Genomic DNA, 22,102 nt, shown 5'->3' with positions numbered 1-22,102 from the left:
TCTCACAAGGATACAGTTCATAGGGACTTCTTGCGTAGCGCACTTAAAAAAAAAAAAAGATGTATTGTCCCTTGACTCTCATATAGCTGTGCATCCTTTGAACCATGCACCACCCCTAAAAAGTGAATATACTCCACTGACGATGGGCACATATTTAAAAAATATATGTAGTACAAGTAAAGCTACTCTCCAGGCCCTGCTCTGACCTATCAACCCTATCTAGTTGTGGGTGCCCTTCCCGGCACAAACATTGACTTCTTGGGTCTCCCTTACTAAGCTTTCATTGTCTCGGGATCACCGTTTGACTTCCTGCCCCACTACCCTCCCTGCAGCAAGCTTCTGTATGGGTATTCGTGGCAAAGGTACAACCTTGTCCTGTTGGGCCCTCCTTAATGAGGACAAGTTGAGACACTTTTTCTAACATTTATAGGTTTGAATCCTGACTGGGTGCTGCTTAGCAACATTACTCTGAAGGGATGGGAAGACACTGCCCTGACTTGGGCATCTGTGGGTGGGGTTGTTTTCCCCTGATATTGTGGGGGATATGATTAAGCGTGCCAGAGAACCCCATGTCCCTGGGGACACAGATTCCAGTCCTGGGCTTTGCTTTTACTTTATCATTTCATTTCATTAACCTGACCCAATCCTAGATCTCCCAGAATGTAATTGACGAGAAATGAAAGCCCAGGACTAGGATATGATGCCATTAATGATAGTCCCTTGGAATCCTTGCACATGCGTGTCATTGCCCCCATTCAGCAGGAGACGAGTGTTGCGTGCAAGTCGAGGTTCCAAACCGGACGAAGCACGTGCCAAAGAACCAACTTCCACTGGACACGAATTTTGGTTAAAGTCCAAGAGCACCCTCCATGTTTCCCGAAAAGACCGTAGCTTGGCGGCTTGCCTCTTCGAGGGGAAGTCGCCGTGATTTGTGATTGCCATCAGGGTTTCCTTATGGGCGGAACAGAAAGGACGACAAGGGAAGTGGGCTGGGCCGAGACGAGCTGGAGTCCTGCACCAGTCCAAGTAGAATCGCCGCTTTTAATAATGATGCACTTTAGGTATGTAGAGAAAAGGAGAGTAACACATTGCCAATTTCCGCTAATTGGAAGTGATGATAACAATATGTGTATATATATATATTTTAATAGTGCTATGCCAGATTCCTCATGCTTCTACGTGCTGTAACCAGTGGTGGAAGTGTACGAAAAGAATTAGTGGAACTATGTTCCCTGCTGGTCTGCCCCCTCTCACAAACCCAATGCTGTGCACCCTCCCACACACAATACAAACCCCCAAACAAACACACCTACTATTTATGGGAATGTGCAGTGCAATGCACTGAAATGCAAGCTTCAACATCTTCCTACACTATTATTTTAAAAATAAACCATTCTAGAATGGTTTATTTTTAAAATAAAAGTATAGGAACGGTGAAACTTAAAAATAAAAAGTATAGCAGCACCGCTCCCGCCCACCTCAACCTCTGGCTGTAACAATAGATGTAATTACCCAATTTTATGGTGTTCAATGTATAGCCCATGGAAGGATGAAACGTAGCCAGGATTTGAATTTACAATGTCTTATAAAATGTATGACTGCCCCAAAGTAGAGGGGAGCGCTTAACGCGTGTACCCGCCCTGAAAGTATAGGGAACGATATGACGAGAGGAAACCTGTCCCTGGCGAGGCTCCGATTAGTTAGGGTGACCAGACGTCCCAGTTTTGCCGGGACTGTCCCGGAAATTGGAGCTCTGTCCCCCTTTGCCAATATGTCTCCACTGGAAACTGCAGTGGTCCCGGTTTTTGGTAGTAGGTCTTCATAGCTGGCAGGCACAGCTCGCACAGGAAAAGAATATGCATTTTACAACTTAAGATAGTGTTAGTTTGTGATAAATGAATTATAATATGTGTTTATTTGAACAGTGACCTTTAAACGCCCTTCTCCTCCAACGCTACTGAAGTTTATGTAGTGCCTTGACAGCCACGTTCAAGAGTTAGCCCTCCTTTGATGTTAGTTGCCCGTCCCGGTTTTTTACTTTTTAAATCTGGTCACCCTAGATTTTTTGGCATCCAGCTTGGTTATAGAGTGTAGTTGTCTGGCTATATCTTCCGGCCCTGGGGTCGTTTTTATTGTAAATAGGCTAAGCAGCTTGCTTGGCTTGTGCCTAGTAGACCTGGTCCATCATCCTTCGCAAACAGAGGTGTGGGGAGCGGCACCAAAAACAATGAAAGAAGACCTGGGGATTTAGGTCCAGCCACCTTTTATTTACCTTCAAAAGGAGGAATGTACTAATGCTACTAAAATGATGACATACAGTAAAAATGAGGTGCAAAGAAAACAGGCAGGACATGAGACGAACTGAGCCGCAGAACCTTGCGGTCAGGTCTGAGAGACTGAGGCTCCTGTAGAGTACTGAGCCTAATCTGGATTACATCTGGAGCTCCCCTCCTCCCCCGCCCCCACCCTCGGGCCGACCCTGGGCTCAGCTACACGTTCGCTTGTGGCCCATGACCCCTTAAGTGACATCCACTAGAGGCCAGGCAGGGTATTTCGTCCCACTCACCAGGTTGGTTGTGCTATGCTGTGCCAGAGACAGCGTGAACTCTTGCTGGCCAAAAGCAAAGGTCATCGTAGACCGCAGCAGTCCCCGGGGGACCCTCCACTCAGTGGAAGAGCATAGTGGATGGATTCATATTGATATTTTATTTCTATCGCACTCGTACACAGGTGTTTCAGAGCGCGACAAGGCAAGGGAACACAGAACAGGGGAGAACAAAACAACGATCTTACTAGGCCCAGTGACATTGAGAACGCACAAGTGCATGGGAGAGGGGGAGGGGGAAAAGTGCATGGAAGGGGGGAGAAGTGGAGAGTGCGGAGCAAAGGAGAAACAGATAAATGATGATAAATAAATTATAAAGGCAACAAACAGTGGTAGTGCAGCCAGCAATTGGCAAGTGCTGGGTTTACGGCAGCAGACAGGGTAGGTCTGATAAGTGCAGGAAGAAAAAAGGAGGGCACTTTATGGGTACAGATAGAGACCCCAGTGCAAGGGCTGGCCTAGAGGCAGTGCAGGAGGGTGTCAGGGTGAGCAGGTACCTGGGCCCAGAGGACAGAGGGTGGTCGGGTGCACAGTGCCAAGAGAGAACAGATCAGCAGGTGCTTCCGGAACCAGAGATGGTTCTCCTCAAGTTTTAGAGTGGTAGAGAGGCTGTTCCAGAGGGAGACACCAGCTGAAGACAGAGATCTACCCCCAGCTCATTTCTTTGAAAAATGACTGACCCTGAGGGAGTTGGAGGTAGAGGAGCGAATAGCTCGAGAGGGGAGGTATTTGCGGAGGGATAGCTGAAGTATTTGGGACCCAGGCTCCAGAAAGCCTTGTGGACAATGCAGAGGGTTTTGAATGTAATCCTTGAAACCACTGGGAGCCAATGGAGATATTTCAGAGCTGGATTCTAGGGCTTGAGGCCAAGGACATGTCTCACAGTCCTGTTCTGGATTAGTTGCAGAGGGTGGAGAGTAGAAGCAGGTAGATTTTGAAAAAGGCTGTTACCGTAGTCCAACCTAGAGAGAAGCAGAGCTTGGGAGACCATGAGCTTCTGGGGGAAGGAGAGGCAAGGCAGAGTACCTCTGAGGAGGTGCAGTAGGAAGTTTGACTTTTTAGAGACATCAGAGATGTGGGCGGAGGAGGAAAGTGTGGAGTCAAAGATGACCCTGAGGTTCTTAGCCTCGAAGGTGGGGGTAGGAGGTGGGCCAAGGGAGGCCGGCCAAAGAGTGAGGGGAAAGGATGGTGAAGGTGTGCCGATGAGGAGGATCTCCATCTTGCTGGAATTCAGACAAAGATTATTGGCGGCACACCAATCTTGAATGGCACTTAGGCAATCAGAGATGGGAGAGGAGGTGGGCGAGGGCGTCCTGAAAATGAGTTGAGTGTCATCAGCTTAGCACTGGAAATTTGAGCAGAAAATGGCAATGCAGTGGGCGAGAGTTGCCAGGTTAGACCCCCTGGGGAACACCACAGATAGAGAGGGGAAATAGATGATAGGAAGGACCCAAGTTGGACCTGGGAGGGTCGACCAGAGAGGAAAGAGGGCAGCCAGGCCAGAGCCTGATCAGTGATACTCAGGTTATCACGGATACGGTTGAGCAGGATGGTATGGTTGACCGTATAGAAGACAGAAGAGAGATCGAGGAGGATGAGGACAGATGGAATGTTAGAGTCAAGGTTTGAGAGCAGATCTTCGCGGATGTTCTGGAGAGCAGTTTCCGTGCTGCTGGCAGCTCTGAAGCCAGACTGGTGGTCATGGAGACAGTCAACAGAATTGGAATGAAGGTTAAGCTGAGAGATGGCCAACTTTTCCAGGAGTTTGCCCAGAAAGGGAGTAATGGAAATTGGGCAATAGTTAGCCGGACAAGAAGGATCAGCTGTGGGTTTCTTGAGAAGAGGATGCACAAGGGAGTGCTTCAGAGGGGAGGGGAAGGATCCCGAGGCAAATGAGTGGTTGCAGATATCAGCAAGGGCCGGAACGAGGGTGTCAATGTGGTCCTTGTTGGTTTTAGCGACCTCATCAGGGGAGAAAAGAGGAAAGGATGAGAAGGAGGGTGGGGGGTGTGGCTGAAGGAGGGTCAGCAAGCACAGACGGAGAGGGGAGAGGGGAGAGGAGGGGGAGAGGTGGAGAGGATGGCCAGGGTTTTTTAGATAAAGTGAGAGGCAAGGGCATTGCAAAAAGCTTGGGAGGCAACCGGAGGCATAGAGACTGCAGCAGGGTTGGCCAGCTCCTTTCAGATTTTAAAGAGTTCGGCCGAGTTGTTAGATGCCGCAGAGACACGGGCTTGAATGTGGACTCTTTTTTTTGGTGAGGACATTCACTCGAAAATACACAATGTTAAAAAAAAAAACACAACTATCTAACCACTACAATATGTCTATAATGGGAAGGTATCTATCTATTGCCTACTTTACTGCTCATGGTGGGTTTGGTACCCTATAGAATAGTGCATGCGCATAAAGTACGTTTGAATGATGCTAAAGGAAAGCGCCCCCGTGCTTTTACATGGTCCTCCATCCCCCCTGACGTGGTCCTCCATCCCCCCTGACGTGGTCCTCCATCCCCCCTGACTCATAGTATCCTCCTGGGTATATGATCGGTACCACCCAAGGTAGATGGGAGTGCTGGGTGCAGTTGTGGGACACCTGTAAAGCGTGTAAAACTCGCTCCCTGTTGCTATCTATTCTGCATTATTCAGAGCCGTGACAATTGCAGCATCCTTGTACCATCGGCGTTTCGGGAACACCAATGATGTACTGGCTGGATTGAAACGCGTTGCCATAGAGACGTGGATGTCTCGTTACGCGTTTCCGGAGGCGGGGAGTGGGGGGGAGGGGGAATCTGCAGCTACCAGGTCGGCTATGCCCGTCGCAGCCAGCCTGATAGTGAGGACTGCTGGGTAAGTGATATGGCAACCTTTTCTGCAGCACAGGGAACGAGGATGTCTCACTGCAGCAAGGCCTATGAAGAAGCGCGTGCGGTTCCTTGGAATGAAGGCGACCGACCGGGGATGCCCTTCTCCACTCTGTGCCAGGTCTGGGCCCTGGAGAAGGCTAAGGAACGCCGGTAAGAGAGTGCGCGAAGCTGGGTGACAGTCTGCTGATGAGAAATGCGTGTAGCATGCAGGTCACCGCCGGTTCCAGTGCCAGTCGGAGCGCGCCGAGATCCATGCCACTGGTTAAAACTTGGAGATGCTATCCGCAGGTCAAGAATTTCAGCCCATAGAACAAGCTCAACCTTTCATCCTCCAGAGATAGATAGATGGATGAAATGGGTACCATTGAGTTGGGTAATAGCCACATCTGTTATTTGAAAGCATCCAGGGGTAACTCATGCATCTGTTATTTGAAAGCATCATGGGGTAATTCAAGTTTGTGGTGTGTGTTGGTAAATGATCAAAATATGAGTCACGCTTGGAAAGTCTCCAGCCTCGTGGGTGTCTTGCGTTTGGGTCCAATTTGAGTGCAGGGATATCCGAGGGCTTCTAAATAGCGCCACTAGAAAGAGATCGCGGTGATGAGGTGAGCACATTTTAGAGCAGAAGTGCATGTGCTGTAGCTTCTGACATCTCCTATCGATTGGAGATTGGTAGAAACACTAAAAGACATTGTACAGCTCTCTGGTGGCCGGATTCACCGCGTGCTTCAATGGAAGTCACACTTTCAGTGTTAAATGCCACACAGACCTCTTCTGCGCTTAAAGTAAAACATATTAAGTGAACTAAATGGCCTACCAGAGGCAAGCGGCTGAGACAACCAAATAACGAGCACAATTAAAGCAGACTAAGTTTAAAGGGCCCTTCATAGGTGCATCTGTGTTGCAAGGGTAAGGATTTCTTCTGAGCGTGCTTCCAGAGCTGGGATGTCCTCACTGAGACTCTACGAACACTGTGACCTTTGCCCTTTGGATTTGTGTTGTGCATAAAGCCCTGGACAGCTGACCAGAACTTAAAATGGCCTCTTTTCTCCTATGCAGCTGGCTGATCATCAGCAAAGAGGATGGGCGATTGCAGCCCCCGCTTTGTGAGCGCTGCCCGGGCCCGAGACCGGATGTGTCGGACCGGGGAAGTCTTCTTCCGCCTCCAGGTGGGAGAAGTAGGTGGGGTGTAGTGTGATCCCGGGGGAGGTCCCTCTACCGCCCCATGCGGGGGCTGATACAGCCTATTAGTGGAGAGGCCCCCACCCTGCGCCCACCCACCTGGCACACAATATTAAAATCAGTGAGACCAGGGTATGATCAGCTCATAATAATCCGCACAGAATCCAAGGGGGGACCTGTGCCACTCCCCGCCTGCCATTTTGCTGAGAGCGGACATCCGCTTCTGGTTTTCAGAGCTGCCAGTCAGTCTTGAATTCAGATGACTGAGTCTCAGCTGTCCCTAAGGGGAGTCAGTGCCCGTCAACCGGCTTTGGCTCGAGTGCGGCCATACCAGCACCGCTCGCGGCCGCAACTACAGCATCAAAGTTCTCCTCTCCGGCTAGGACCGCCCCCCACATCCGCCTAAGTGCCGTAGTGCAATCGGCCCACACACAGTGCATAGGAAAATAGATGTGCGCGTGCAGTTAAACAAGCCCCGGCTAACAAAGCATAAATGTGACCGGGCGGTCGCCGCGCCGCCTGGGTTAATTTAGGTTTCTCGTATAAATTAAAAAGGCATGTTTTGGGTGCCTTAGGTGGTGGCAGCGCCGCAGGTGTTTTCTTTTCGGGTGCGTTTGCGGAGGCAAGCGCTGCATTGGTTTCTTTTCTAACATTGTTCTACATTTTGGGGTTTCGCGTTGCAGGTGCCCAGGCCGGTCGCTGTGAAACCTGTGTTAACAATTTACGCCTGTGATTACAATATGGTGTTTGTGCTTTTGGAGGGTGGTCGCCACGCCGCATTGTTAGGGGCCTCTGTGTATGGGTGTCCGTGGATTGGTACTGGTGCAGGGTAGGGGCCGTGGCGCTTCTCAGCCATGAAGGTGCCAACTGTGGGCATCGCTCTTAAAATAGGTTTGAATACTCATAATTCTTTGTTCCCCACACGCGGTTCTATAAAAGTGTGGTTAAGTAGGCATTTTGCAAGTATAGAAATGCATGATATATAGACATGATATTGAAAGATAAGATTGAGGTCTTACCTGCTTACCCCTAGAATGGGCCGCTAATTCTTCAAGATCATGTTGGGACATATCAAAATGTTTTCTTTAAAATGAGAGGGAAATGATGAATGTGAAGCTGTAACAAATGCTAGACTTTTTAGTCGTTAAGCTGAAGTTTCAAAAAAATAAATGCATTATAGGGCATCATGAGTATATGGCATCATGGAACTGGAGAAGGTGTAGAAACGTACACAGTTTTGAAAATGTTGTATATGGCATGTGTGGGGAAAGCGATCGAGGTGGAGTGACGTTAGGACAAGGAAGTCGTAGGTTTGATAAGGTTGCAATCTTAGAAAAACGCAGACGACTTTGCTCCAGTTGTGATGAATTTGTTGAAATTAAGTGCTCCATTTTGCAGAAATGTTTCTTCTGAGCGCGTATTCCAGAGCTGAGATGCCCTCACGAAGACTCTACGAACACTGTGACCTTTGCCCTTTGGATTTGTGTTGTGCATAAATCTCTGGACAGCAGACCAGAACTTAAAATGGCCTCTTTTCTCCTTTGCAGCTGGCTGACCATCCCTGACGAAGTCCCTAATTTACTACTGGACATGGCGTTCACAAGGAACGGGGACTCCGAGAGGCACAATCTAATCCTTATCCGAACTCATGCTTGAAACTAGGAGCCAGGGCTGTTACTAGGTCTGGAAAAGATCCGGGGCTACGCTAATTTTGGGACTGTCGGGACTGGGGGTTAGCTAGCCTTTTTGGTTTTAACCCCTGAGCTTCTATCCGGGGCTACAACCAAAAGACCCCGGGCTATAGCCTCCTGAGCCCCACCCAGCGACGCCTCTGCTAGGAGCCTTCACCAACCCTTGCATTGCCCCAAACTATGAAGGCTTACTTTTGCATGACTTGTATACAATCACCTCTGCGTAACCATAGGCCCTTCTGCGTAAGGTTACACCAAACGTATGCGTGCCCTAGGGCTGTACATTTTCTGTGAATCCTGAGTAAATCCTTTTTGATGGGTCGTAGCCCCCAATGGTGCAAGTTACAACTTTTCCAATGCTATGTCTGGCTTACCTTCTCAATGAGCTGGTAGACCGGGAGACCCCGTAGACGGCAGGTGTACCTTTTTGATTCAGCTGCTGTTGCAAGAAGTGACATCATAGTGAATGGGCCGCATGCCCCAAACAAATGAAAGGGCGGGGGGGCAGTACAGGATACTTAGGAATGGGTCATGAAAGTCAGGGAGGTGGATAAAGGGTATCAGCCGTTTCTTTTTATTATTTATCTATTTACAATTATGTACAGAAGTAATAACATAGCAACAATCAGGAAATTACAGAAGAGAATAGAAGAATGAAAAAAAAAATAAAAGAAATCATTAAACACATTCCAGATCTTCTCATACAAAGACAATTTACATTTCAATTTGTAAATCAATTTTTCTGTTCTTGACAGGCAGTGCATTTCCTGGACCCATTCATCAAAAGAAGGAGGGATCCGACCTTTCCATCCTCGAAGAATCAACCGCTTGGCCACAATGGAAGCTCTAAAAAAACATTTTTTAAGGGCTGAGCTGACATCAGCCAACCCGGAATCATCACCTAGGATCACCATCCTAAAATCAAGGACAGACCCCCCCCCACCCGTAATCCTGTCACACACATCACAGACTTTGTTCCAAAAATCTCAGACCCGCACACAGCTCCATAGCATGTGCTCCAAAGACCCAACATCCTGAATAGAACCCCAACACTCGTCACTGTCGGTCATGCCTCTTTTATGTAGTGTTTCCGGACACCAGTATACACGATTTAGAATCTTAATTTGTTGAGACCTTTCACTCAAGTTCAGCGAGCACAAGGAGACATTACCACACATATTGTGTGCCAGGTACCAATATAAATCTCCGACCCAATCCTCTCACTCCAGACTTCCCGCAATTTGTCATTATTTCAATAATGTGACACAATTAACTTATATAGTCTACTGGCCAGCAACCCTCCTTCCCATTAGAATCGGCCAGAAAGATGTTCAAATCCAAGGAGCAGGACCAGTCAACCTCACCCACAGACCTCCTCAGGCGTCTATAAGCAGAATCTGATAAATCACCAAAATTCCATCTTTCTCTCAGCTCAGCAGCAGTCAACCACCGATCATCCTTCCCTAAATCAGAGACTTGTCTAATACCCATCAGGAACCAATCAGGCCAAAAAACTGTTCTGGAATTATCCCGAATCTTAGGATTCAGCCAGATAGAGGCTCTCTGGCATTTAAAAGCATCAAAGCACAGTAATGATAACACTTCAATCCAAGAGGTGCGCAGAAAGGTCATCACCGACATACCGCCCCCAGTGATCTTCGTATTAGTGGTCAACAGAGCTTCTGGACCAAGCAGCCTATAGGCATTCGATTCCGGATCCATCCAATTGTCCAATTCACCATTCAAAAATGGAACAAAAGAATGAGCCGAAAAGGCCAAATGATAGGCTTTAAAATTCGGAACCCCCAAACCACCTAGGTTGACTGGAAGCTGTAATTTCCAAAGACCAGGTCTCGGTGGTTTTCTGTCCCATAAAAATTCCTGAACAAGACGGTCCAGCTCTTTCCAATAACAATTTTTAATTTTCAGTGGAAGCATGCTAGTCACAAAGTTAATCCTGGGAGTCAAATTCATTTTTAGGGCATTAACTTTACCCCACAGCGACAGATTAAGTAGCGACCAACTGTCCAGGTCCATTTTACGATCCCGAATAACCATGCCCATATTTTCATCAACCATAAGGGAGACAGGAGACGTTAGCCATACTCCCAAATAGCGCAAGCGCACGTCACACCAAGTAAATCCCAGCCCCGTGACCAGAGTCCTATCACACCTGTGGGACAGGGGCATCACTCCTGACTTCAAGCAGTATATCTTGTAACCTGAACAATCGTGATAACCAGACAAAATCCGCATCAGACAGGGCAGGGACGCATCCAAATTCTGCAACACTAACAAGAGATCATCTGCATACAGCTACGCTTTTTGCATGATACCCCAACAATTTACACCTTGTAAACCTGGTTCATTTTTGATGCAGACTGCCAAAGGTTCAATTGCTAAAAATGAATAAAAGAGGTGAAAAAGGACAAAAACCATTGTTTAAAAAAAAAAATCTTCGATGAATTAATTTCGATAAAATTTCATTGAACCGGTGGATAGTACTGCTAATGTATGGCGCACGGAGGAGACCTCGACGAGCTCCTTTAATCCTTCAACGCCACCTCCCTTTAACTGTCATCAGAATCATAGCGCGCCCTTCAGGCGTCCATGATAGCGACAGGGGGCACCTACATACCCGCAGTCATTAAGGGACAGGGTGTGGGCAGAAAAGCGATGCTGTAGGTAGGTGGGCAGAAAAGCGATACTGAAGGTAGGGGGCAGAACATTGTTAGTTTGGAGGTCCTGGTGAGCTATATGGAGGGAATGCTGAAATCTAAGGCATAGTGCACCCACTTTCCCATTGCTCGCCCTTGTTGCGTTTGAGCTGTGTATTGCGTCTCCTGATCAACAGTCCACTTCTAGTCCTGTGGAACGGCTCACCAAAAAGAACTACTCCCACCACTGCATGCGCAGCATAACCTACTGATGAACATGTGGTGCTCCTCGTACCAAAGCAGGATGCTGGGCTGTTTAAGATGTCTCTAACTGTTGCTGAGTCTGCTGTTTTCCACAAGGCACTGAGTGGTGCAAGAGGCGAGGACAAGTGCACTCCCAGAGGCAGCCTTCCACAGCAAGATCTGGGAAGTGGACAGTGGCAGTCTGTTGGGGTGCAGGGGTATTCCCTCCCCCCTTGTTTTAAGTTAGATTCACGTTCTAAACGTGCATCTTTCATCTGCATTAGCGCATACCAAGTTCTCCCGGGCCGGACGTGACTGATGGAAGAGTGGACGCTGCCTCTGAGTAGGACACGTCCAGTTAAGTAAAGTACTTAGCCCAAAGGGCTCCATGCATGAAAAGAGAGAGACAGAGAATATAAATATACATATTTGCTTGTGTTTCTACTTCCACGGCACCTATAATAAAGAAATACTTGCTGTGGACAGCATGTTGTTTCTATCTTGCAGACAAGTGGATTCCAGTGCTTTGCTGCTCCCAGAAGTGCAGTCCATCAACGTACTTGGGTACATAGGTTTCTTTATATATATCCTGGCATTATTGATTTAAGCCAGTACGAGCTTCTTCACGGGTGTGCATACTGGCCTATGTTGGCACAGCCAGCATTGACATGTTTTCGTTGTATATCTTGGGAAAACAAACATTGCAGAGTGTGGGACTTCTGCAATATGTTGGTATAGTCATCCTGGACATTTGTTTACCCTGGATTAGTACTGCATTATGGACAAATACAGTATTATGCTGTTCTTAATTCTGGGGAGAGCCAAGATAAGTGTGTTTTTACTGGTAGGAATACTGCTATTTTTGGCCAAAGCCAAAAAACGGTGATTTTACAGTGGCTGGCAGTAATGCCCTTAAGAAGCTGATTGGGTAAAGCCATCATTGCTGTGCTCTTACAGTTGCAGTACTGCCGTTATTGGGCAAAGCCAAGCCAAATGTATTGTTACACTGAGAATGAAGGCCATTATTGTGGGTGTCTACATCCTGAAAATGATTTTAAAAAGGTTCCTGAGTACTTTTGATGACTTGGCATTCATGCATAAATAAGCAACCCCTATAAGGGGTTATCTGTGGTTTTAAGGGGGTTGGAACGTGCAGCCATGAACTCTTTGCTTTGCCCTGGTATGCTAAGGGGTCCTTAATAGACCCAGGGGAAGAGGGTACTGGATGGGCAGCCTTTGAGTACTGTCTGGTCCGATTGCTAATGATGCACAAGGGGATAGGTTAGTATTATGCTGGCGACCCATCCCCCCATCTCCTCTACTGGCTGTTTAATCAGGGTTTACCTACGATATTATGAGCAGAGACAAATTGCAAGTATCTCGGGGCAAGGTACTGAGAAAACTCCTGCCAGCGAGGTCAAAGTTGCAGGAAAACAAAGTCACGGCTATTAAGAGTGGAGACTGTGAAGAGCGATAGCAGGTTCATAAGCCCTTGTGCAGATCTTCATTCTGGAAGCCGAGCACTGAACTCTGGGGAGGAGTGAACAAAGTCTGTAGGGAGAGCAGACTATGCTGGCCCCAGGTCTGCCCATACCCTATGTGAGACTTTTCATTGCTCCCCCCCCCCTCCTTTAGATATGAGGCAGCACAGGGTCTCAGTTCTGTTGTTCGGCCGATACTTGTTCTCGATAGTATCAACCGAACAACAGAACTGAGCCTCTTGCTGTTCTTGTAAAGTGTGTTTAAGGGCACGCGCCAGACCGATACTTAAGTACTTATGTTTACAGGACACTGAGCTGGATCCTCCAGCTCAGTGTCATGTAAACTGGAGGGAAGGCGCCCTTTATTTGCTGCGTGGGGGCTGGGGGGAAAGCCTTGTGCGACCCCATCTCCTGAGCACACCTTGAGCCGGTGCTGGGTATAGAAGAGGCAAGAGTCTTTTGGAGGAATGCACGCTGGTTCTGCTAGCAGGGACAGGAGAAGGCACAATCAAAGATTGTCAAAAGGACAAAGGTCTGAAGTGGAGAAACCATGAAGGCCACGGTGCTAGCAGAAGGATAGGGAGGGACCAGAATTCCGTTTGACAGGCAATGCTTTCTTTTTTACCCTTCCTGAATGTAGCTTTGACTCTAAACCACTATTCACGTCTCCTTCCTCGTACACTACTATAGCCACCATCTTGAAAGAGTTGTATTTTATCCAGCTATGTTTCAGCTTAGCCTTAGTCTCATGCAGATGGCGTCTTAATCTTTGCTGCTAACCCATTGATCTTCTTCTTGACCAACTGTTCCCAACTGTCCCATTAAAAGTAAGTTGCAGCTGCCACTGAAAGTGGGTAAGGCAGCTGGAAAATGTTGGGTTTAGGCAGGGGGGGACCCCCTTCCTGATCATCAAGGCAAATTATGCATTGTTAAATGGTATCATGTCAGCAATTAGTACATAAGCATTTCTCAATTTATTTTTTGGTCTGTCGAGCAACTGCTCATATCGACCACCAGGTGCTGAGTAGTACACACATTGGCCCTCATTACGAGTTTCGCCGAAAAGAATGGTGGTAATTGTGGCAGGTGGAATTACGGTTACCACCGAGCATCCTAGTGGAATTTCCACAGAATCACCAGTAGGCGGGCACGCGCACAAACCATCGGTGCTGACAGTAATTATGACGGAATTATAGCTGAAAAACAGTACACCAATGGAAAATCTATGACACAGATGAACTTCTTGACTTCAAGATGTTCAGGCTCTCCTCTTCTGAACCCACGAAGATCCCTTCAACTGACGGCAGACACACAGGACTGGCTTCCAGGACACTTCGGGTGAAGAGCAGCAGTTGCACGATGTTCCTTCATAGCTCGGGAAAAGGTTGCTTATCCAGGTCCTCTCTGGTTCAGTCCTTGAGGCCACACAGCAGATTTCGGATTGCTTGAAGATTTGCAAGTGCAGACTTCTTCCTCCTGCTTGACTCCAGGATGCATCGTGAAGGACTAATGCCAATAAGAGAGGAGTGAATGGACTGTAGTGACACGAAGGCGAAGCATGGCAAGAGTGGAGAGGTCATGGGAATGCTATCCTGCGCATCGTGGAGAGTAGGCAGTGGCTATACAAACCAAACTACTGCTACAGAGGGGATGCACTGGATGCCTGGCACTGCACTCTTTGGTAGTATGAGGGACTAGTCACAGAGCCGCCATGCACCGAAGGAGACTGCGATGCCCCAGAGATCCGAACACGAGAGGCCGCAAGAACGTCGGATGCTGTAGACCTGCAGAACTGCACCCTGACCTTCTCATTGACACCAGAGAAACATCAGTGAGAGGAACAGCCAGGATGGAGGCAAGCAAAGACCCAGAGATTGAGAGCATCAGGTGGATGCCAAATGGCAGTGAGCGGAAAAACCAACAGAGGCTCCGACAATCAGTGATGAACTGAATCCTGGAGATTGGGAAAGTAATGAAAAGTGCTGCATGCTAGAACTTGATGTGCAAGGTTGCTAGAGCCATGAGAGAAATGGGTTGCCACAGAGTGCTGCATGCTGGAACTTTACATATAAAGTTCCAAATCCAATGAAGGGGATCTGAGCAACAAAATAAATATGCAGAGTAATAAGAGAGACTGAGAAAGTGAATATAAAGCATCACATAGTGGGACTTGTAATCCAGAGTCCTTTAAGGCATTGGCATCTTTAAACACTCTTTATGATGGGAGTTGAAATCCAAAACTTCCCGGAACATTGTGGGTGACAACCCCGTTCACCGCTCAGAAAGAAAAATTACAATTTCAGCACAACAGACCAAATGTGCAATTAAATTTTTTTAAGTAAAATCTTTGAAATCTATTCCATTACTTGCACCTTCATTGTATGGAGACTATCCCAATAGACAGAGAGGGCAAGTCATAGAACTCCAAGGTGACTAGCAATATCCTTATGCTGTACGGTAGCAGTGTTTTATTGCTTATAATACATGACCACACACGGCCCGATTATTACCTAGTTTGGGTCTTATTCTATGTAAGGACTCTTCCAGTTGCTGATGCATATAATCAATGTAAAAATCTGTTTAGATTAAAAAAGCTGTTATTCAGATTCTAATGTGTTGCACAAAACTTGTTTAAGCAGTTTTATAAAAGTCATCTAAAACGTGTTGTGCTTTAAACTAAGTAACAGCATGCAGATAGATTCTTGCTCTCGCTTGTTTCCCCCACAGTAGTGCAGTAAATAAGCATATTATCATAAAAGGTTCTTTATCAACTGATGGCTAAAAAGTGTCACAAAAGGCAATTTCAAAAGAAAGCTTCTCATGGCCTTATGTGCTGCAGTAATAACTGGAATTCCTCTGTGCTGGTGCGAGCAGCAAGCACTGTGACATCACAAATGAACCGTAATCACTGTCTTTGAGCAGTGGTGATGTCATTTCCTTTTTACAGATCACTAGTGATGTCACAACGAGCCTGTAATAGGACAATTATTTAGACAAAATAAAAAAGCGATGGCTGGAAGGTTTTGAATCAAACATAACCACGGGTACAGCTCTGGGCAACCCTCCAGGCCATCGTTTTTAATCTGCTAAACCAATACAGAAGGGGAAAGACCATATCCAAATGAGGCTTGGCCCCACCCTGAAAAGGAGCTGTCCAGCCTAAACTGCTTGGTCACATCACTTCTGCACAAGACCAAAAGCAACCCAAGCTTGGGTCTCTAGGCCAAGTAAGCTCGGGACCCACGTCTGGCCAGACCCAGCCAGGTGTCTCCTAGACAGGAAGTATAGAAAGAGATAGACCATCATCCTAGATAGTTTTTTCATAGTAGGGTTTACCAATAATTAAAAGTCCAGAGGCAAGGGGCACCTGGGTTAAGGTGGGATTTCCCAACCTTAGGATGGAGAGAGAGAGAGAGGGACAGCCACTAGACCTGCTGAAAACTAAAATAAATAACCCTTGAGCCTTGAATCTGTCTGTGTGTCAAGCTGTAATAGAAGATTTGCTTTTTTTGACCCAAAACTATGGAACAGTATTCCAAGCGAGATTAGGGCCTTGGAGACACTTCATCAATACCCTAAAGCACTAAAAACTTTCCTGTTCAAATAATAGAGGATAGTCATATGACATTTACCACTACTGCTGTTCGAAATTATTTTAAGTTCATATTCTGCTTTGGTTGATTCCTAATTTCAGCTGCACTGCTATATGTTTAAGTCCATCACAAGCACGTTGTAAATATTCAAAATCAATCAAATCAACCTCATCTCTGAATTGGTGTGTTTGTTTCTTGTTGTGTGTCCTCATGAGCGCCCTGAGACCTTTGGGTGAGTGTTGTGCTATATAAAATCCTATCTAGTTAGTGTGTCAGTATGTAGAAGCACACACTCTATACCACTGCAGGTTCAACCATGGCATTCTAAGTGTAAAGACTCACTCCATAACACTAGTAACATGAACTTCACACTAACCTGAACTATGGAGACACTGTAACATGCCTAATACTTAAATTGAGTGTTAAGATTGAATTGTAGTAGTATAGATTGAGGGATTGTACCTTAATGTTTTTATTTCTACAGTCTTATTTCAGTGTTTTTTGTAGGGAGTATAGCGTGGGCGTATTGTATTTCGGGGTGAACAGAGTAGCTTTTTTATTATTAACCGACTAGTGCCACCAAGTATTTGGCCCAAGCCGAATATTAAACTGAATAGTTTTATTTAATGGATCCTGTTCTAAACTTAAGAAATACACTTTACTAAACAACTGAAAGCACTATTTGTAATGTGTGCCTATGTTTCATGTATTTCTTTTTATTCTAATAAAAAAAAGCCGGAAAATATCAGATTTCCAAAAAAGCAGGGGCTATATATAATGGAGGTATGTTGCATACACAAAACCAGTGCTACTCAAAGTGGCAGGCTTTACGAATGCAACATTGCTAGGTTGCAGTGAACAAAACAGATACTGCAAGTTGGAACTGCCATTGCAAATCACAATCATTGCAACCTCATGTGAGTTAAAAACTAGCTTATGTGGTAAGTGAATTTCAGACTTTCCTTCCAGCTAAAATAGAAATGTATACATGGTTTCCGTCTATTCATGAAGAATACAAGTGGACAGTACATGTGCAGTGATTGTATTCTATTTTTAGAGGGGACTTCTTCCTCCATACACTAAATATGGGAGAGGACTCTCCCAGAGAGGCCAATAGGGTTGGAGCAAGGATATGTAGGAAAGCCTGACGTGGTTGAATATGCCCAAACCATGCAAACTCTATGAACACACTTGCCTGTTGGGCAGGCACTCAATTTATGTGCACTTCCTTCCTTCCTGTCACACGGGGGATGCAAGTCTCTACTGTTGTCCTTTATCTCTATTCAACCCACCATCCCACACCACTAGTAGATATTGTGCTCTCTACCCCTGTGTCCACACAGTAACGTTCTGTCATACGGTTCCTGTTAGGACAGACTGGCCTAAATTAAGAGATTTCCCAATAAGCAACTTCTCCTAAGAGGCCAAAACAGGTTGGAAAACGTAGGCCACATCTTGCGCTGTGCGAGATGTAACTGTATTGTCCTGCACCTGGTTGATGTAGAAGAGGGAGCCTGCTGGTTTGGCAGTTTTTTCTGATTTCCAAACGTACACCCCCCTACCAATTTCACTAACATAGCATGCCGTTCCATCACACCAATCTGGTGTACAGGCTCACAGGGAAACTGGAGAGCTCCTCATAGGCCTCTTAGGCAGGGGCAAGACACACTGCGTGACATAACAGACTGCCCTAGCCCAGCACGTCCCCACCGCCTGTTATTAATTAAAGTTTCTCCATGTGCATTTCCCCCTGGAACAAACCATGCTTTTTCTGACTCATCCTCAATACCCCTCACCAATGAACAAACAAAGGCACCTTAGTCTTATTTCTAATCAGGAATGTTTCTTTTCAAATGTTAATTATATTCCCTTTTGCAATCTGCATTCCATATTTTCCTCTGACTTGCTACATAGCAATAAAATGAGGAGGACAAGTATTCAGCTTGGTGCCGGATAGCAAGACATAATTTGGCCTGAGCTGAATAGCTGTTTTTCAGCCGGAATTTAGCCGAATACTTACTCAAAGCCAAAGTTTGGTATTCCCATACTTGTATTTGTGTATGGCATATGAGTGTATTAGTGTATGAATATATTGTGCATGTGTGTGTGGCATACAAATGACTGAATTGTATAGGGCATACGAGTGTATAGCGTATGTCATGAGTGTGTACAGTATGTGGTGTATAGTATTTGAGTGGATCTGTGCAAGTCGCACATGAATGTTTGGTATGTGAGAGTCTGGTATGAGTGTGGCATTTGAATGTCAGTTTTATGGTTCATGACTGTCATATGGTGAATGGCATAGGAGTTTATTGAATATCAGATGTGTAAGAGTCATTTGTGTGTGAGTGTGTAGTGTATGACTGTATGGGTTGTAGGCATATGTCAAGTCATTGTGGGGCATAGAAGTGCGTGGGGTAAGTCTCTTGCATGGGAATGTATGTACTTTTAGTAGCATGTGAGTGTTTTGTGTAAAGTCATATGAAATGCATATGTCTATACGCCTCCTATACGCATGAAAAATCACATTAAAGGTGTGACTTCGTTTGATGTTTCATACATATGTGCATACATGTAGAAAATGTATGTGTACAGTTTGTATAGAAGATGTACATATATTTTGCCCATGTCTTCTACATCTCTTGTAGGTATGAAAATTATACCTGTAGAAGCCATATAGGAGTTTTAGTTTTCGTACATGTACGCAATTTTCATCTTCTGTACATTGCATACATGTAATTACGGATTTCAACGGCCGTACTGACTTTGATGATTTTACATGTATAAGTTGAGCACATGTACAAAATATACATCTACACGTATACACACATTCATTCTGCGCAAACATGCTATATAGACAAATCCTAAAACTTGAATATTTTGGAAGTGTCCAGCCAATTTTCAGTGCAGCAAATCCTGGTAAGACATAGGTGCATGTAAAAAATCGAAGTGTCCATTTTGAGATGCTTGGGCTGAAAAAGCTGTACAAACGTGATTAAAAAAAAAATATATATATATATATATATCTCATGAGGAGACCCATCTCCAGTTCCGGAAGCACCTCAAGACCTTCCTCTTTGCTTCTGCCTTCGCTGCCCCTCTCCCCAGCTGATCTACTCTCTCTTGGCACTGTGCACATGGTCACCCTCTGTCCCCTGGGCCCAGGTACCTCCTCACCCTGCCACCCTATTGCACTGCCACCTGGCCACCCCTTGAAATGGGGACTGTGTACCCATACAGTCCCCCCCCCCCAATTTTCTTCCTTTTCTGCACTTATTCATACTTACCCAGTTTGCTGCCGTAAACACTGCACTTGTCACTTGCGGGCTGCCCTACCACTGTTTATTGCCTCTCATCTATTTATTTGTATTTATTATTATGTATCTGATCTCTGCTGCTCTGCACTCTCTACTCTCCCCCTTCCATGTACTTTCTCTTCTTTCCCATACACTTGCGCGTTCTCAATGTCACTGGGCCTAGTAAGATCGTTGATTTGTTCTCCTCTGTTCCCCTCCCTTGCTTTGTCGCGCTCTGAAACACTTGTGTATGAGCACGATACAAATAAAATATCATCATATCATTAAACATTATGAAATTATCTTTGGAGTGGTGGATGCAAACAACGTTTACTCTGAATTTTTCATGGAAGGCTTCAAAAGTTATTAGTTATTTTCTGAAACTCAAAAGAAAATGTGACGCGCTGGCGCAGTGGCATAATTTATACATATAGTTGGTGTGGAAAGTCCTCAAAATAGGGTTGTTGTACTTGGATTGGTCTATTTTTTTTTTCTCCGCCTGAACATCAATAAAGCATCATACGAGATAACTCTGAAAAGACAAATATGTTTTCTATTAATCAAGGGAAACCTTAAGAAGGCTGGAGAATGTACCACATCCTGTCACAGAAGCGACAGATGGGAGACCCTTCTATAGAGATAGCTGCTTCCCCCGTCTCTCACCCTGGTGTTTCTGGGTTTAAGATGTAGGACTGGTGTAAGGGTTTATGCCAGGTTAGGTGCCGTTTTGGTGCCCGTTAGTGTCCTGTGCCCCTGTAATAGAAGGGCACCTGGTGAGATTGCGCAGTAGTGCCCCACGTCCATGTATCCCTTTTCCATCAGCCTGAAGTCAACCATATTTCCAGCCTGTGAAGTCACACGTGGGTCCCCCTGCTCACACCTAATAATCATTACCAAAACACATAATTAACTTAAGTAGGAAGTGTGAGAGACGATGGGTCATTACAGTCCCTCGCAATATCCACTAAGGGAAATATGGCTTTACCACTCCGCCTAAGAGCTTTGAGGTGGTGGAGATGAGCTGTACATCTTGCCCCTTCATATCAAGAGAGCAGGCTCTTTAGTACCGGTGAATGGGGCAATGCAAAGGTAGTGTGTTTAAAGCAATGTTCTATTTTACCTCTTCCTGTGTGTAATACTTGGACTTTGCACTCTTTGGTGAGTGCCTGCCCCTAATAATTGGTGCCTGGTGCTAATGACTAGTATAACAGTGTGCAACCTTGGTCTCTCTGGATGTTTTGGAGTACAAAGCCCATTAGCCCTAGTTGGCATAATCAATGGTGTGGAGTGTCAGGACAAAAAATGGAGAGCCTCAGGTTAAAGGCGCCTGGACTTCTACTTGCTCCTCATAATTATTGCTTGCCACTAGTTAACAGTACTAGCGTTTGTGACTGTGCCTATTCCTAGTGCCACAAACTTGCCCCTGTCGATCATCCCTGCCCCTAAAGGTCAGTCAATGGCCCTACTGGTGGGTCCCCTTACTAGGGGTGTACCGAACTCCGGCTTTGAGGAAGTATTCGGCCGAATTCCGGCTGAAATAGAGCTATTCGGCTTCAGCCGAAGAGTTTCTTGCTATTCGGCTCTTGCCGAATACTTTAAAATTCTTATTTGAATACAATACAAGAAGAACTCAGAAAGGCAAATATAGACTTCAGTTTGCAAAACTGAATAGAATTAGACCAGACACTTAGCCACAAGACAAGATAAATTGTTATCACACAACTGTAAAATACCTTATATTGTAATATGCTCTTTAGGGCATGTTTTGTTACATATTCGTAGACATGAAAGGTGCTCACCTTTTATACTTAGCCAGCAACAGTACCGGAACATCTTTTCTTTTGGCGAATATTTATATGCAATGTGCATTTTCTTCAGTTGGAAAAGACAATGTGCATATTTCACTTTAGGATACATCAGTTCCTGTCATGTCACTTCCCATTGCATATGTCATAGTCCCCATTTTTCTTTTTTTAATGACTTGAAACCTGAGTTTAACATTATCTGATATTTTATCAGAAATGATAAGGTGCATGTGTTGGTGTATTGGTGAGAAGGAGTGGTGAGGATAAGTGAAAAGGGAGCAGCATTTGTTCATATGGGCCATGCCCATAGAGAAACATTAAGAATTCACAATAGGTAGTGGAGACTAGCAGGGCTCGATTAGGTGGGGACATATTAGTCTGCCTGGCATAACAGACCTCTCAGAGTAATTTATGTTGGGTAATCTCTCCAGTTCCAAAGTGGGCCAGTGTGTGACAGTGGGTAAATATAGGTGCGAGGACTCTGTCTCATACAGAGAGCTATGCTCTGTTGGTGGTATTTGTAGGATGTAGAGTTGGGAGTGCCCGAGAATTCCTGGGAGGGGCCAAGTCGGGGCCGAGACTCAGAGTCTGGCTTGGCTCCAAGTGGCAAACGTGGGCTGAACCAGCAAAATAAGAATGCAAGTATCGGAACTAATGACACCATTGCTGACCCTCTGCCAGCATAC

The 22,102-nt window shown here is 45.8% G+C and overlaps 1 protein-coding gene across 2 annotated transcripts in view; it reads left to right on the top strand.

Moving 5' to 3' along the window:
- The window catches only part of ANO8 (anoctamin 8), a 525,215-nt gene that overhangs the window by 231,022 nt on the left and 272,091 nt on the right, over positions 1 to 22,102 (top strand). The window contains exon 1 of one of the 2 annotated variants that reach the window (XM_069648993.1): positions 5,392 to 5,618. The exons of the other annotated variant lie outside the window; for it this stretch is intronic. Coding sequence (XP_069505094.1) covers positions 5,516 to 5,618 — 103 coding nt within the window. The 5' untranslated portion in view covers positions 5,392 to 5,515. Of the gene's footprint in view, positions 1 to 5,391; positions 5,619 to 22,102 lie in introns of those variants that run through there. 2 annotated transcript variants of the gene reach the window in all.

Source organism: Ambystoma mexicanum, chromosome 1p, assembly GCF_040938575.1.
Source record: "Ambystoma mexicanum isolate Mex_15411 chromosome 1p, UKY_AmexF1_1, whole genome shotgun sequence".
NCBI classification, from domain to species: domain Eukaryota; kingdom Metazoa; phylum Chordata; class Amphibia; order Caudata; family Ambystomatidae; genus Ambystoma; species Ambystoma mexicanum.
This window is presented reverse-complemented; position numbering and strand designations above follow the sequence as displayed.